General features: G+C 35.0%; 3 protein-coding genes across 3 annotated transcripts; 1 reads left to right on the forward strand and 2 right to left on the reverse strand.

The window, feature by feature from the left end:
• Nucleotides 1-7,210: 7,210 nt before the first annotated feature.
• LOC120075726 (bifunctional protein FolD 4, chloroplastic-like) lies at nucleotides 7,211-7,756 on the forward strand. Its single transcript, XM_039029362.1, has 2 exons — nucleotides 7,211-7,558; nucleotides 7,658-7,756. Exons 1-2 carry the CDS (start codon nucleotides 7,211-7,213, stop codon nucleotides 7,754-7,756), a joined length of 447 nt encoding a protein of 148 aa, XP_038885290.1.
• A 226-nt stretch (nucleotides 7,757-7,982) lies between these two features.
• LOC120091321 (cell division protein FtsY homolog, chloroplastic) lies at nucleotides 7,983-14,213 on the reverse strand. Its single transcript, XM_039049309.1, has 12 exons — nucleotides 13,740-14,213; nucleotides 13,207-13,311; nucleotides 12,758-12,831; nucleotides 12,613-12,671; nucleotides 12,117-12,154; nucleotides 11,405-11,525; nucleotides 11,224-11,292; nucleotides 11,041-11,123; nucleotides 10,128-10,196; nucleotides 9,259-9,321; nucleotides 9,047-9,173; nucleotides 7,983-8,423 (listed from the first exon to the last, which is right to left on the reverse strand). Exons 1-11 carry the CDS (start codon nucleotides 14,187-14,189, stop codon nucleotides 9,060-9,062), a joined length of 1,245 nt encoding a protein of 414 aa, XP_038905237.1. The 5' UTR covers nucleotides 14,190-14,213; the 3' UTR covers nucleotides 7,983-8,423; nucleotides 9,047-9,059.
• A 5-nt stretch (nucleotides 14,214-14,218) lies between these two features.
• LOC120091330 (BON1-associated protein 2-like) lies at nucleotides 14,219-14,937 on the reverse strand. The gene has a single exon (XM_039049320.1). The coding sequence runs from the start codon at nucleotides 14,785-14,787 to the stop codon at nucleotides 14,239-14,241; it is 549 nt and encodes a 182-aa protein (XP_038905248.1). The 5' UTR covers nucleotides 14,788-14,937; the 3' UTR covers nucleotides 14,219-14,238.
• Nucleotides 14,938-16,336: the final 1,399 nt, after the last annotated feature.

Consider the following 16,336-nt stretch of genomic DNA (forward strand, 5'->3'; position numbering starts at 1 on the left):
TTTTTAGTTTTATATGGCTGTTATCAAACCCAATAGAATTTAGAAGCATGTTGATTAGTTAGGATATTGGCTTTCCTACCTTAACTAATAATTAGGATGCTTTCTTGGCTAGATTTTTACTAGTAATCCGCCACTATTGAAGCTAGTCCGGTCGAATCGAGCTAGTAGTTGTGCATGCATAATTCGATTGCATAAGTAATTGGCAGAAAACGATGATAGAAATTACATTGAATGTCTATCTTGATCTGAGAACTAGATAAGCCAATCCATGTTTACATTTATCCCTTGCAATTTAATTTCTCATATATTTTCCCATTCTATCAAACAAACCAAAACTCCTGTTTTTCCTGCTTCCCACAATCAAATTTAGCTTAAGAGAGATTTAATTGTTGGCCTCTTTATGGTTTGACCCCGTTCTTGCCACTTGTGCTACCTAGTAGTATAAGTAGTAGTTCAGTGATTTATAAATATTCTTTTGATTGGGTTTGAGGTTTATTAACAATGTAAATCCCGATCGAACAATAGATCTGAGAATGAGGTCAATATGGTGTTGGATGTCTTTTAATAGAGGTAAGGTAGTAGGAGTCACTAATAGTTTTGGGAATTCCTTAAAGAGACGTTGGATCTCCTTATTGTCGGTCAAAGAAATGTCATCGTGTAAGGAATCCTTTACTACTATTGTCCAAATTTCAGTGTCTTCCTTATGGATAATAGGTCCACTATTGATAATAGAGAAAAGTTGTTTCTTGGAACTAGTTTTTTGTTTAGACTCTATTTTCTCTAATTGGTTATTATTAGGAAGAAATTTAATTTTCATACTCATCCAAGTAAATTCATAAGTATTTTCTCTACACCTACGGATTACGTTGACATCATATTGCCATGGACGACCTAATAACACATGAAACACATCCATATCGATAACATCGCAAATTATTTGATCCTTGTAATGGTTACCAATTGAAAAAGGAATGGTGCAAGTAAAACTATGGGCCTCTCTGCTTTTCTTAATCCAGGTGACCCTGTAGGGTTGTGGATGTGGATCAAGCCTTAGATGAAGAACTTGCACTAACTTAGTATATACAACATTCTCGTTGTTTCCGCTGTTAATGATCACGTTACACATGTTCCCATTGATGGTGCACCTTGTCCAAAACCAAAGAGTGTCTTTGTGGGTGATTCTCTGTTTTTAGTGCAAGCAAAATTCTTTGTAAACACAAGACAGTCGTTCCCTTTTATCTGGTTCTATTTCATTGAATTCTTCTTCAGACTGTTGTTCTTCTTCTTCTTGCTGAGAATCCTCTGCTTTAGCATATACTACTGCCCTTCGTTGGGGCATTCATTGGACAAATGTCCTTGCTGACCACACCAGAAGCATTTCCCAAGGTTGGGTCTTTGATGTTGTTAGGGGCCTCTTTCTTGTTTGACACTTTTTGGATCTTTGTTGTTTGACTTGGTTTGGAAGGTGGATCTTCTTTGGATTTTGAGTTGCTTCCCCCTTGAATTTGTCTTCCTCCCTCTATGTTCTTTCGTTGATACTGGTTAAAAGGATTATCCCATGAATTACTCTTGAAATTACTACCTCTTTTCTTCTTCTCCAATTTGATTTCGACCTTGTAAGCTAAATCATTGCCGGTAGAGTGTTTATTAGTTGTAGGTCCATTTTTTCTTGGATTTCTTCTCTAAAATTGTCTACAAATCTAACAATCTAGTAGTTTTCGTTCTCATTGATCTGATTCCTTACACTTAAACTGTTGGGATTGATGTCCTAATTCTCTCGGAGTCTCGTTGTTTGTAATTATACACATTGTTTATGAATAAAATAAGTGTTATTTCATTCTGGCATTTACTCATATCCAATAAACAAAGTTCCATGGTTATTGTATGTAAACTTAAGCATGTATATGAGATATACAAGTGGATCATGCTTAAGTGATAACCTAAATAGGTCTGTAGTATAAGGATTAAGGGGGGATTCCTGATCCTAGTGACACTACGGATATGACTTACTTTGTTGGGGTTTACAAGTATGATAAACTACTATACATGGTAGATCCTAACCATTCATGTGGAGACATGCGAGCAGGGGAGTCCTATATAAAGAGTTTGTATAAGACCGGACCACGGGATGACTAGTATCTGTATATAACGTCGTTGATACTGGAGACTTACAGCTCACCTAAACGACCATAAGTGACATGACCTCAATCCTGAGTGTTTTGGGAACTCCTACCTTTGAGGGCGGTTCTTTGATTAGTATAGGTGAGAGTGGCTAGATTGCCAACTCAACATGCATACCTTGGGACTTGTGTGATTTGGGAACTAGGAACTCAGATACACAAGATGGAATTCATTTCTTCCCAAAGCAGGGGTAAGTAGATAGATTGCTCCCTTAAGGGTGATTCCGAGACTTGAACATAGTGGTCACAACTTCTCTTTAGAAAAGAAAACTCAGTCATAGTAGGACTATAACTTATGTTCATTAGAGGGATCAGTGGTACTTAAAGGAGTTAATGTAACTACAAGGGCATAATGGTTATTGGTTGAGTTGTACTTACGAGCGATTTATGAAAGGTTATCGCACCGTTGACTGGTTAAAATGGACACATAATATATCTGTAGTAAGGAAAGTTCAGCTGTCGGACTTTAGTGGAGTGCTTGGTAGTTAACAGATGTGGTTCCCATGACTGAAGAGTTTAGTCAATTATTCACGTACTGTTGGAGCTTCGAGCTACAGATTCATAAGGTCCCCTTGGTAGTTCAATGGATTCAAGTTAAGGATCAGTTCTTAGTGTTGATTTGAAATCTTCAAATTGACAAGAGGTAGTTCGATTATATATGATATGATAGGTGTGGTGTATGAGATACATCAAGTGTGGGGTTAATGTAAATGAGATTTACATTAAGTGTCATGGAATATATAAAGAGTTAAGGTTTATATGTTTCATGAAATGAAATATTAAAACTATAGGTTATAAATATAGTATGGTAAGTTAGTTACCATATATATTTATAATAATATTAATTATTGGATAATTATCTCTTTTTCTCTAATAACCAATTGAGTGAGAGGTTATTGGTGGTTTCATGGTAACCGTGAGATAAAAGAAAAAATGTTTTCCTATTTTTAGTAGTTGTTAATTTGAGAATTCCAATCTCGAAAATTACTCACGAAAGGTTGTCAAGTGAATTAGATTTACTAAACAAGAGCTTAGAGAGACTAGACGATCGTGTAGAGTTTCTATACGATAGACTCTGAGCTGGTCAATGAGCTAAACGATCGCATAGTTTTAGCTAGACGATCACACAGCTTTTGTTAAACGATTGGGCATCATTCTATATGATAGTATTTGACGTCTCCCACTTGCTTAATCGTTTACACGATTGTTCTTCCTCTAGTCTCATCCTCTAACCAAGTTCATACAGAGTCCACTCTTTGGATTCTCACACTGAGAATACCAAGGTAACCTTTTTTGGTGATGTCATACTCAACTCAACACTAGTCGAGGCTTTGTGGAGGCCGTTCGTGATGTTCGGAGTGTTCGTGAGTTTGGTGATCGCTTTGTTCGAGTTCGTTGTGATCGTGAAGTGTAGCAGTCGAAGTGTTCGAGCATTCGTGGTTGCCGTCGTGCTGTGAATGAGCATTCATGATCGAGGGATCTTGAAGATGAGTCTTCAAAGTTTTGTTAGTTCTATCATTTGATCGTTTAGTAGAGCATGTTGTAATTTCGTTTGTGCATAATCGTATGTTTCCGTTTTGTGATAGTAATTATTGTTGTTCATATACGATTGAAATTTGGAACGATCCTTCCGCTGCTCATGAAAAGCCTCATGCCCGATTTCCTTCATAAACGACTAAATTCTTGCATATTCAGCCACATTTTGATTGCCTTGTCTGCACTTTTGGCACTGTTGGTACAAGATTTGTTTGTAATCAGCTGGGAGGAATCTTTCCTTCATCATTTCAGCATTCTTGACCAACTTTTAATAGGATTCTTGCGTATTAACCTTCTGTTTTATCTGGATCTGATCCCACCTCGCAGAAGCACCCGATTTCAGTTTGAATGTCACTAATTTTACCTTCTTGCTTTCGGGGGTATTCATATTTTCGAAGAAGCTTTCAACACTTTTGAGCCAATCAAGGAAGGCCTCCACGTCTAATTTGCCACTGAATGTAAGCAGGTCACTTTACATTTTATAATCTTGTTGCCTCTCTCCACAATCTTGATTGTTAAATCTCAACCTTCGTCGTCGATCCGTTGAAAATTGCCTCAGTTCTTCACTTTCAGATGAAGAAAACTCTGAATCTTGATCTTCTTGGTTGCGTTCTTGAAGTCTTGGAGCTTGGAAAGCTAGTTGATTTCTCTCTGAAGAAGTAGAATTGTATGGACTGACTTCCATTCATCGTTCTTCTGCTCCTCTCGGCCTTAGTCGCCTTTGGTGATCGCCTCCTCTGTTTTTGCCTGCTTGTTGAGGAAAGTTCATCAAGACAAGTTCCATCTGTCTTCATATTCTTGCTACTGATGTATTTTCATCCAGTCGAGTATTCATCTCTCCGACTGTCTCCTCCACAGCCAAAAATCAAGCTATTGATGTCCTTGGAGAAAGAATTTCAACCTGATCGGGAAGATCCCCTACGATCTTCCCCTTGCTAGAGTTGTCAGCGCCTTTACCAGCCATGAAAACCCAGTCAATGTAGGTCTCTGATATCAAATAACACTCAAATTCTGAAAATACTTCAAAGATGCCATTAAAGGAAGAGGAATTCAGTTTAAATACTAAATCCTATGACAGCCTAGTGAGTGTTAGTTACCAACTGTAACATTCTAATAACTTTCTAATAAAGATTATAACATAAAGAATTTAAAGATTTTGGTAACTACAAGCTTAAATCCTAAATAATTGAATATAAGGCTGCTTAAAAATAAAAGAGAAACTTTCGTTACTCCTACATTACATCATTAATGAGGGAGTTTGTTCGGATATTTACTTAAGTTGGGAGCAAGGTAGGAATGATTTAGTAATATTTTTCATTATGGAACCAACACTCTCAAAAGGCTAAGTTATATTGTAATATATAACTATCCTCGTGTTTCTTTGTGATTATTGTGTTCTTTGAGTGGTAGCCAGAGAAGCCAAAGGAAAGCTTTTGATGAAAGCAATAGCTATATGTTATATATCATACTTCTTTATTACTTAGTCAAGACTTCATAATTTCACTTAATATTGGGTAGCAATGCACAATCATATTGAAGGTAAATTGAGTGGTTTATGCAGCTCTAGTAATGGAAATGCCTACACACGTGGCTTTCAAAAATAGGGCAATTCAATTAGGTTAAAATGATTTTCAATTTTTAAACTTGTTACATAATCGATAATTAAAGAATAAAAAAGAATAAAAAAAAGAATCAACACATAGATATATGTAGTTCACTAACAATGTGATAGCTGTATCTACGGGGTAGAGGGAGAACGATATTATTATTAACGAGGCCTCCGTACTTAGTTGTTCGAAGCGCCAACAAACAAATTTAAGGTATTCCAATCTTTACAAGTAAAATCTAGTTTTCAAACTATTTTTGTTGATTGTATGTTGAACAGTTTCTTAGGTAATATGTGTCCAATACAACTCTTGTGAGCCATAAACGTTATGCAATATATATTTGTTTCTATAGTTTAGTGTTTGAGTGAATATACAATATAATAAGACCTCAATTTGATATTATTCATTAGATATACAATATAATAAGACCTCAACATTATCGAGAAAGAGAAAGATTGGGGAAGGTGAGAAACACTGAAGGAAGAGAAAAAAAAGTTGGGTGATTTAGGATCCGTTTGATAACATTTCCGTTTCTTTTTTTTTTTTTTATGTTTCTCATTTTATATGTTTGATAATTGTTCTTGTTTTTTGTTTCTAAAATTTGAGGAACATTTCCAAAAATGGGGTCAAGTTTAAGAAACTACTATTCCATTCCCATTTTATTTAGTTTTATTTCTATTATGATGTTGGCTTGGTTGGTTATTAGTAAGGTGTACCTAGGCCTCTTTCATGGACTATACGTCCATCGTTTGATCTTTAAGAAATACATAATGTAAATATAATTCTGATAAATAGTAATGTAGTATTTCATAGGTTTCATAACTAAGGCAAACATTTTTATTTTAAAATCATTTTAATTTCTAATTTGAACTAAATTTGTAATCCTCACTTTAGTAGAGTTCAAACTTCAAAAGCAGCCGATGGACCTTCGATGACGTACATGCCAATTACAGTCTTATAAACATCAATGGCTAATTCAAATTTGCTCATATCTCTAAATATATGTAATATTATATAGAATAATGATATGATAATTAAGCAGGTTATATTTGATAAGTGTGTTAGAACTTAGAATGTAATGGAGTGCATAAGATATATAATATATACAAAACAATATATAGGTGATCAAATCATGGTATTCAAATGTTAAAAGAATATTTGTGCATTTAATGTGAAATTGGTTTGTTTTAGGGGGGAAAAAAAAGGAAATTGAAAATTTGACAAATTTAAGACAAGGAAAATCTTGGAAAAAATGAAAACAGTGACATAAGATATATAATATAAATAAGGAAAAACAAAAAAATAAAAATTGAAGATTCAGGAAGATTATCAAAATTAAGTTGGATGTTTTCAAACAAAGTAAAATGAGTCAATTTATTTATAAATATAGCGAAATATCACTATTTATTAGTGATATATCGCGATAAACCAAGATAGACACTATCGCGATCGATTGACATCTATCAGTGTCAATAATAGATATCTAGCATGCTCTATCTCACATTTTACTATACTTAAAAATATATACATTTAAAACAATTACCCTATTAATATTAATATTGGTGTGTTTTCTCTGATAACATTCAAAATTGATTTATTAACAATAATTTGATTTTGGGATGACAAAAGCTTGTTCATCCTCTGTCGCCACTGTTGGACTGACCCCCTGCAATGGAATCAGGGTCCGAAGCTCCTCTCATGACGTTCATGGCATATTCCTTCTATTACTTTTGCTTAAGGTATTTAGTGTACAATAATGTTATTCGTTTGCCTTGTCCTAAATAGAGTCAAGACATTTCAACATATCGGAACATAACCTAACCTAATTAAATAAAGATGGAATATTAGATGCTATTAATCCCAAGAAAGATGCAGATTCGTTCCTCGATGGTGCCCCCTTTGGCGGCTCAACTTGGGTCCCATCGTCATGTAAGGCAGAAGGTTATCATTGCCACGACCACTGCTGATATGCTTGTGAGATATTTCATTTGCTTCCTCTGTTATTACAAACTCTACTTAATTACTCTTCTATGGTTTTTAATCACAAACTTAATCAATGTGAGTAGGCAGAAAGGCCACAACTCTTCGGCCTTTTTTTCTTCCATTGACAAAGTCGAAGAGTTTGTAAGAGAAGCAGATATTGTAATGTTTGCAATTGGCAAGCCTAATTCAATCAGTAGTAGTTTGATAATGCCTGGTGCAATTGTTATTGATCTTGGATTTAATGCAATAGAGGTATGTATTGTATACACCCAAAAAAAACCCGCTTTGAATTCATAATGTTCATTCTGAAAAACTCTACACCCTATTGTTATTGTTACTTTTGTGTAACAGGACATTGGTAATTCTCATGGTTATCGATTCGTCTCCGAGGTCAGCAAGATTGCCTCAGTCATTACTCCTGTACCTGGGGGAGTTGGTCCAATACTGTAGCAATGCTTCTATCTAACACACTCAATCCATAACTTCCATTGAAAGTTAACCTAGATTCTGTTTTGGTTTAAATACAAATTTAGTATATGCTTCTGTTAGGCCTAGAGCTTAGAATTTTAAAATTTTCAATTACATCTTGACTTATTTGAATTGTTTGTTATTCTATTCACTTAGGGAGGAAATTTACAGTTGAAACCATATAAAGAAGTGATTAGATGTATACATGAAAACCATTGATAATGAAAACTATTGATAAATTGCTTCTCAATACGAATTACAATATAATACATTGTAAATTTTGGTATTTAGGATTTCGACATAGAACTGAGTGTTCAACCAACTTACATGACAGTGTTGGTTTCAGTAGAATGCAAACTTCAAAAGCAGAAAAGTCGATCAACCTTCTATGCGGGCATGCCAACTGCAATCTTGCAATGACTAATTCAAAATTGCCTTCAAGTCTCTAAATATATGTAATAATTCTTCTCCTTTACCTGAGCATTTCTTTAGATTGAACAATCATTCTGATGATCAACGCATTTTTCAGGACATTCTGCCATTTCCACTTGCTCAGCAAAAGAATTGACTTCTTTGCTTAATTTCAAACTAATATCATGGTTTCCACCCTGAGTCCTTTGTTTGGGGTGCAAATGTCAAAGGCTGAAATCTGTAATAGCAGAAAACATAAACTAATACATAATTTCTTCACTAAACAAAATATTCTGTTTCTGCAAAGCCATGTTATTTAATTCATACTGAGTTTTTTAGCTATTATCTTACAACATTTCAAAATGTACAAATTGTAGCAATATTAAAATTTAAAGGCATGTTTGAGAGTGGTTATAAACTGGTTAAAATCACTTTTTTTTTTAATATAAAGAAGAATATCCATTAAGTCGGCACCAACGGCCCAACAGACAACACCTCGCCCCACAACAAGTTGGGAGAGCCACAGGTGGAAAGAGTCAGTCCAACAACAAGAGGACAAGACATTAAAAGCATGGGCAGCTAACCTAGGGCAGTTAAAATCTTTAATCACTCCGAAACATAAATTCTACATTTAAAAATGTAAAGTTGAATATCAAATTAATTTCGAGTAATTAAAGATGTGTTTCGAAGTAATTATGAACCTGAAAAATGTGATTTAAACAATTTCAAAATCACTCTCAAACATGTACTAATACTAATCAATGACGGTGCCCCTAAGCATTCACTAAACTTCAAAAGCAATGCTAGCAAATTCTGAGACAATGGTGAAGAGAGATTGATGATAGTGATAGTGATACTGACCATATTGTAAAAATCATGAAAATATGGCATCAACAAAGGCCTCTGGATCAAAAGGTTGAAGATCTTCTAACCCTTCACCAACGCCAACAAACTTTACGGGGATGCCAAGCTCGTCCACCACACTGACCTGGGAAAGAAGGATGTATCAGAGATAGTAGTTGGTGACAATTGTTACTTTTAGAAATTATTTAGCTAAAAGTTTTAAGACATACCACACAACCACCTCTTGCAGAACCATCTAGTTTTGTCAAAATTAAACCAGTAATTCCAACTACCTGTTATACAAGCCAACAAGCTTTTCAACCGAAAATTCTTGATGAGTAAAAACGTGTTTGGATTTACTTTCTAAGTATTTAAATAAGTGTTTAAATAAGTATACATAAATTTGATTAAATAAGTATACATAAATTTGAAAAAATTGTCTATAAACATTTAGAAAGTCAATCCAAACGGGCCCTAAAAGCAACTTACAACATGCAATTATACTTCAGCTTGTTAGATGTAAAAAGTAAGCAAGAAATTCCACAGTCGACCAAAAACTCCATCAGCTATTATGGTTCAAGAATACATGACCCTATGTAAAAAATAAAAATGACTAAACCAATTGGATTATGACACATTAATATAATAATCCAAATGCCTAAATTGCACCCAACAAATTATGCTAAACTTAACATTTGGAAAAAAATCATGAATGTGTGAGAATCTAGTTATGGATATATTATGACTATTTCAATGCTTATTAGTAAGGGCATAATAATAATTAGCGGAGTTTGTTAAGGCTTTACTTAGGTTGGAATGATTTTAGTAGGATTTTGCATTGTGGAACCTATTCTCTCGAAAGGCTATATTATATGTTAACTGTTCTTAATATATTACTATCTTTGTGTTTCTTTGTGGTTAGTGTGTTCTTTTGAGTGGTATCCTAACAGAATGATTGCAGCTAACTAAGAATGATTAGTATAGAAGTTATGTAGATGGTCCTTTTCCTTTTGCATTTAAGGGAAAATTGCAAAATGGCTTAGAAACGATCCATCGTGCAAGAATAATAACTTAGAAGGGAAAGGATGGTAAAAGTTACATCATTGAACTCCCTTGCTTGTGGCAGCATATTCAAACCAGTCGTCCCATCTAATACCTGCAAGATCTCCTGCAATTGTAATGGAATTCTTAATCAGTACAACATAATACAAGTACTAGCAGACGATGGCTAAGAAGTTCATCATAATGATCAGGTATCCAACTTTCACAAAATCATTCACAGCTCCTTCAACAATAAACTTGATAGGAGGCAGTGTAGACCGGAATGAGATAATAAATAAATTTCATAACCAACAGTGTCATCTTTAAATAAACTATTTTCCTAATATAGAAATCAACTTTAAGTTTAACACTGTCAGTGAGCAAACAGCTGAAAGCATTTAAGAAAAGAAGAAGAAATCTCATGGACAAGGTCGTGTTCACCACAGTCCCATGCTTAATAACGTTGAATATAAATTGAATGCTTATGTGATGCAAGTGTGAAGTGAAAATTCATACATCAAAAGTTTCAGAAAAACCCTTTGCAGTTGCACTCATTAAAGACTTGACAAGAGCCTAGATGTTTCATAAATAAAATAACCAGCAAAAGCCTACATAGGTTTTCTAAAGTGAAACGTAGATGACAGGGAAGCAAGGTTGTGATATAAAATTATAATTTAGACCAGGAGAGGGCGATATAAGAATGTAAGATGATAGAAAGAAACCATCAAATGCGGTGGCTTTATCCTTAACGATGTGAACTGTGATCAAGCCAGATAAGCCAAAGGAAAGCTTTGATGAAAGCAAGAGCCTATATGTTATACATAATACATCTTTATTACTTAGTTAAGACTTCAGAATTTCACTTAATATTGAGTGGTTTATGCAGCTCTAATAATGTAAATGCCTACACATGTGGCTTTCAAAAATAGAGCAATTCAACTAGATTAGAGGACTGAAATAGTAACGCTTACATTAGGTGCCCCTGGAATAACTTTGGCCACAGCTTTCTTACATGCTATTAACTCTTCCATCAAGCTATAATTTGTATGTAGACCTATGAAAAACAAAGAAACAAACAATTCCAGATTTCCGTCTAATAAAAAGACACAAGAAAGAATGCCAACAGTAAAAACCAGTAAACAACATGAACTTACGTCCAGATGTATCACATAAAACAATGTCAAAACCACCTTCCTTTCCTCTCTTTACAGCCTGTGATAGAACTATCAGAAAACACTTCAAGATGATAAGTTAGCATCTACGACGATAAATGATACGAACTTCCTCAAAAATTACGTCAAGAAAAAGAAACAAAGCACTATAATTATTGCATACCTGATGACGCTTTGGCATTGTCTCTTTCAGCAACAACAATCTCACATCCAGTTCTATCTGCCCAAACTTCCAACTGATCACTAGCAGCTGCTCTAAATGTATCACCAGCTGCCATTAATATCTGGCACAAAAAAAGTGAAAATTAGTATATTTCCATATTGTTTGTTGTGTGGCATCTGCTTATTATTCATTCTCTTATATTCTAAATGAGAGTATGTCCCTTATTAGGGGAAAAAAAGAAGAAAAATAAAGACTAGAGACGCCTGAAATGGACAGGACAACCAGAATAAAGAAATTTCAAAGTACAGCTAAATTATTGGTAAAAAGAAAATTAATAAAAAGAAGAAAGAAGAAAAATAACAAAGTTTCAAAATGCTGCAATGCATCATATTCTGTTATACAAAATGAGCTTCTCACAAACAAATCCACTCTCCTCTCTCTCTCTAACCCAAAAGGGAATGCCAAAACAAAACATAGAAGCTACAAAATAGAGTCCTTTGTTGATAAACAAACCATTGAAATTACAAAATAGGCTGTCAAATGAGTCTCTCTCTCTGGTCATATAACTAAAACGTCATTTTTAAACAAATACTACTATATAGAGCTACCTCTCTTTCACAAGTATAGAACTACTCTAAACAAAAATAATGCCGATAAATAGCCTTCTGAAGTAACATCAATTCAACGAGAATAAAAAGAAGTAGCATCTCACTTTGGCCCCTTCGTTTTTCAATCTAAAAGCCAGCTTTCCTGCAACATGGAGTTGTAAATAAATTACTAGGTAATTTGAGTAATAACAGTGCAAATAAATATAATGTATTCCAATGGAGCAAATGGACAGAGAAGTAGAAAGTTTAATAATATGAGGACCTTTTACTAGGTAATTTGAGTAATTACAGTGCAAATAAATATAATGTATTTTGATGGAGCAAATGGACAGAGAAGTAGATAGTTTAATAATATGAAGACCTTTTAAATTCACAAACTTGCTTTACAGGAGTACGAAATTGCTCACTTCTCAGTAACATACAATACTTAACACACTTTTTCAAGGAAATAGATTATGTTCTAGTCATAAGTACATCGAAGTAGATAGTTTAACTAGGGGAAAAATCTTCTGCCAAAATTCCTTTTTTTAAATCACAAGAAACGAGATTTAGACCTAATAGAAAACACATACCAATTACCATGGTAACTCTAGGTCTTACCAAGAGATGTTGTCTTTCCACCTCCGTTGACGCCAACTATCATAATTACAGCTGGTTTCCTGATGACGTAATAAAAATGGAATCAGAATTAGTGCTTGAAGAATATGATAGATTGTGCAAAATAGAACCCATAAAGAAAGCATACCGGAATCCAAGTTGAAGGTCAGTTTTGCTCCCCCTCCCTGTCAACAACTCCAAGACATTCTTCTTTAACGCATCCTAGGATCATTTTGATCAAGGTATAACAAGTTTGATCAAGCACTACAGATTATTTGGAAATGAAAATATAGAATTGAAAACCAATGGAATCTAAAAAATTTATTCATCAAATTACCCATCTACACCCAAACTATCCCTTCAAAATTAAATCCTAAATTCCACGATTCAAAAATCAAAGCGGTACATACAATTTTTCTGACTAAATTTATATGAATATAAAATCTTAATATGTGAAATTTTCTCCATAGTGAAAAGACGGGTAAATTTAGTGCCACTAGTGCTTGATTTAACAGTAAACACAGTAATTACTTCATTTTTGGTCAAACCTTTCTGTCTTAGAAAGCCGAGCAATGAAACAATTAGTGAACTCATTACCTTTATTTCACTACCAGATTTAAGCTTCCCTGCCAATATGTCATCACGCAAGCTATCCACGATCTTAATGGTGATCCTTGGCCCGAAGTCAGAAACCAATAATGCCTACAGAATTTCAACATTACGATTGATTATAGTTTTTCACGGCTTACGAATGATTTTTCGAAAGACTCCCAAGTATTGAAAGGATGACCTACCTATATCAATCAATGTATAAGGACATAGCCAAATTACAAAACATTCAAGCGATACAAAATTTCAGTTTTAAAAGAGTATAGGATTTGAACTCGTTCTCGAAAATTAAGACCCAAGAAAGGTTTAAGAGAGGAGACAAAGGTAAACCAAAATCGAATTACGCTTCCAGTGAATCCACATTCTGGAAAAGAAAGCTTAAAAGAATAATGGATAAGTGATGACCAATTCGAGTTCAAATGATCCAATTCATGAACAGAACTGTTTTTCTTTTGCAGGAAATGCTTCATTGAGACGAACATAAAACAAAAGAGGATACAGAAACGTGACGGAAGACGAACCTCCTCGAGTTCGTCGAGAACCCTATCGGTTTCCGCGAGGTTCCAGTATAGAAGAAGCTCATCGATAACAGCAAGGTTGTCTCGGGTTTTCGAGAAGCCTGAGAAGATCTTCTCTACATCGCTTTTGGCCTTCTCCTTAAGCAGCCTGCCAAGCCGAGTGAAGAATCCCGTCTGACCGGCGGAGCATCTGAAACGAGAACCACCGCCGGGGCTTCGCCTGAAAGAAGTGGTTAGCCGGAGCGATGGAGCGGTTATGCTTCGAGGTGAAGGGTTAGAAAGAAAGGAGAGTTGAGAGAGTGAGGCCGTGGCCATAATTTGCTTCCAGCTCCGAGAACGGGAAAACCAGATGGATAAACTACTTTGAAAAATGTCACCGAGCGACGTCGTTTCAGTTTCCTGCTTTGATTGATCGTATTCCTTTAAACGCCGTCGTTTCTTTTTGGTCAGCATAGAAATAAGTCCAAATCCAATAATAAGGCCCAAATCATCGGAAAGTCCATCAAGATTTGTAAGAGTAAGAACTCCAAAGAGGAACTCCGATCACTACACCGCCGCCACTTCGGTAGAATGTCGCCGTCTCCGCCGCCGGAATTCTAACCTTTCCTTTCGAAGTAAGCGCCGTTTCCGATTCCGATTCCAGTACCTTAACTCTCACCGAAATGTTAACGATTCCATTCCGTTCACCATTTCCATCTCTCAATCTATAACTCAGTAAATGCAAATAACTTTCCGGCCTATACCGTCCGAGAAAATCCGACACCGGAACTTTCGCAGTTCCGACGATCCTGTTCCTCGAAATAGAACCACAATGCACCTCGATCGTCAAGAACATTGCATCCACCGGAATCTCCAACGCCATTTTCTCATTCCATAACGGATAACTGCCACCTCGTTCGTCAATTTCCGTTTCTCCACCGCCGCTGCCGAAGCTCTGGCGATCAAACTTGACGGTTGCGAATGTTTTCCTCTTCACGGGTTTCCGATCGATTCGCAAATCCTCCCCTGAGATGACGGTGATTTCAATACTCCGAGACGACTTTGTCGCCATAGCAGAGAGTACACTGGAAATTGATCGGGAAAAAAATGGAGTGATGTAAAGTGATCAGAACTAAGAAAATGAAGAGAGGAAAGTGATCGGAACAACCATTCTGTTGCCGGAGAGAAATTGGAGGAAGTTTATAGGCGGTTTCGATTGGAAATTTTGGAGGAAAAAACGAACAAGCTCAACGTCAGACGATGACGTTTGACGGATGACAGAGTTGGTTGAGACGCAAATTGTGAATAATTGTTTAACCAATTTTAAATTAATAAATCAATATTTTAACATTATAGCTGTGGAACAATAAATAAAGTTTATTTTATTATCGATCTTTTTTATTTTAAAAGTAAAAGTATTTAATAATTGTTATTTTTTTAAAATTGTTATGAAATTGAGCCGGAAAAGAGGTACAACGGAAACACGATAATCAAAGAAATACAGTATAAGAATAAGCAAATAAAATAAAAATAACAAAATTATGTAAATGTGGAGATGTGAAAATTAAAATGAAAATATAAAATAGATTTCTCACCAAAATGTGCATATCCCTTCAAATTTGAATGTGGTCTTACATGGACAGTGAGCATAAATAATTAAAAAACACATGGACAACATGAAGAATAACACATGGTTTTTAGTACACTAAGCATTGGGCATCTATTGTTATAATATTTATAATACTTCCCATTAGATGCTCATATATATATGAAATATGTCTTGTTAAAACCCTATTAGAAAAAACGCAATGGAAAAAATCGTAGTGAAGGGGAAAGGTAACATATTTCATATAATTTGTACTCCTAAAAGTATACAATATGTTTACTTCCCCTCGTTGAAACATCACTTGAGTTCTTTCAGTGCCACATTCCAATGTTGTGCACCAATTTTTCAAAGGTTGTGTAGGTAATGCCTTTGTAAATAAGTCGGCCAGGTTCTCCTTCGAACAAACTTATTGTACAATGTGTTGGGGTTGATGCCCTAAATTTCATAGGATCCTATAGTTTGTAAACATGTGTGTGAACAAACATTTGTGATGTAATAATATGAGATATTTTCTTCACTACTGTCTATGAAATATGAGATATTTTAGTTGCATTAACCACAAACTAATAAACTAAGATCACTGGTTATCGTGTAACTTAAGCATGTATGTGGAGACATACAAGTGGATCGTGTCTTAAGTGATAACTTAAATGGTTTGTAGTATATAGATAAATGAGGTAAACCTTATCCTAATGACACTACGGATACGACCCACTTTGTAGATGTTACAAGTTTTGTAAAGTGCTACAAATGGTCTGATTCTGATCATTCATATAGAGACATGCGAGCAAGGATATCCTATACAAAGAGTTTGTATAAGACTGGACCACAAAATGTATAGTCTCGTTATATAACACCGTTCATGACAGAGACTTTCATTTTACTAAGATGACCATAGGTAACATGATCTTAATCCTGAATGAGTTGAGAACTCCTGCCTATGAGAAAGGTCATTTGATTTGCATGGGTGCGAGTGGCCAGATCACCTAATCAAACCTATCACACTTCAGGGATT

The sequence above is a fragment of the Benincasa hispida genome, chromosome 1 (genome assembly GCF_009727055.1).
Source record: "Benincasa hispida cultivar B227 chromosome 1, ASM972705v1, whole genome shotgun sequence".
Taxonomy (NCBI): domain Eukaryota; kingdom Viridiplantae; phylum Streptophyta; class Magnoliopsida; order Cucurbitales; family Cucurbitaceae; genus Benincasa; species Benincasa hispida.

Bases quoted from the DNA above. Each gene is read 5' to 3' on its own strand.
- LOC120075726 (XM_039029362.1), top strand. From the start codon at position 7,211: ATGGTGCCCCCTTTGGCGGCTCAACTTGGGTCCCATCGTCATGTAAGG. The intron at 7,559-7,657 runs GTATGTATTGTA...TTTGTGTAACAG, and splicing joins TTGGATTTAATGCAATAGAG to GACATTGGTAATTCTCATGG.
- LOC120091330 (XM_039049320.1), bottom strand. From the start codon at position 14,787: ATGGCGACAAAGTCGTCTCGGAGTATTGAAATCACCGTCATCTCAGGG.
- LOC120091321 (XM_039049309.1), bottom strand. From the start codon at position 14,189: ATGCTGACCAAAAAGAAACGACGGCGTTTAAAGGAATACGATCAATCA. The intron at 12,672-12,757 runs GTATGCTTTCTT...TTACGTCATCAG, and splicing joins GACCTTCAACTTGGATTCCG to GAAACCAGCTGTAATTATGA. The intron at 11,526-12,116 runs GTGAGATGCTAC...TTTTTGTGCCAG, and splicing joins TGAAAAACGAAGGGGCCAAA to ATATTAATGGCAGCTGGTGA.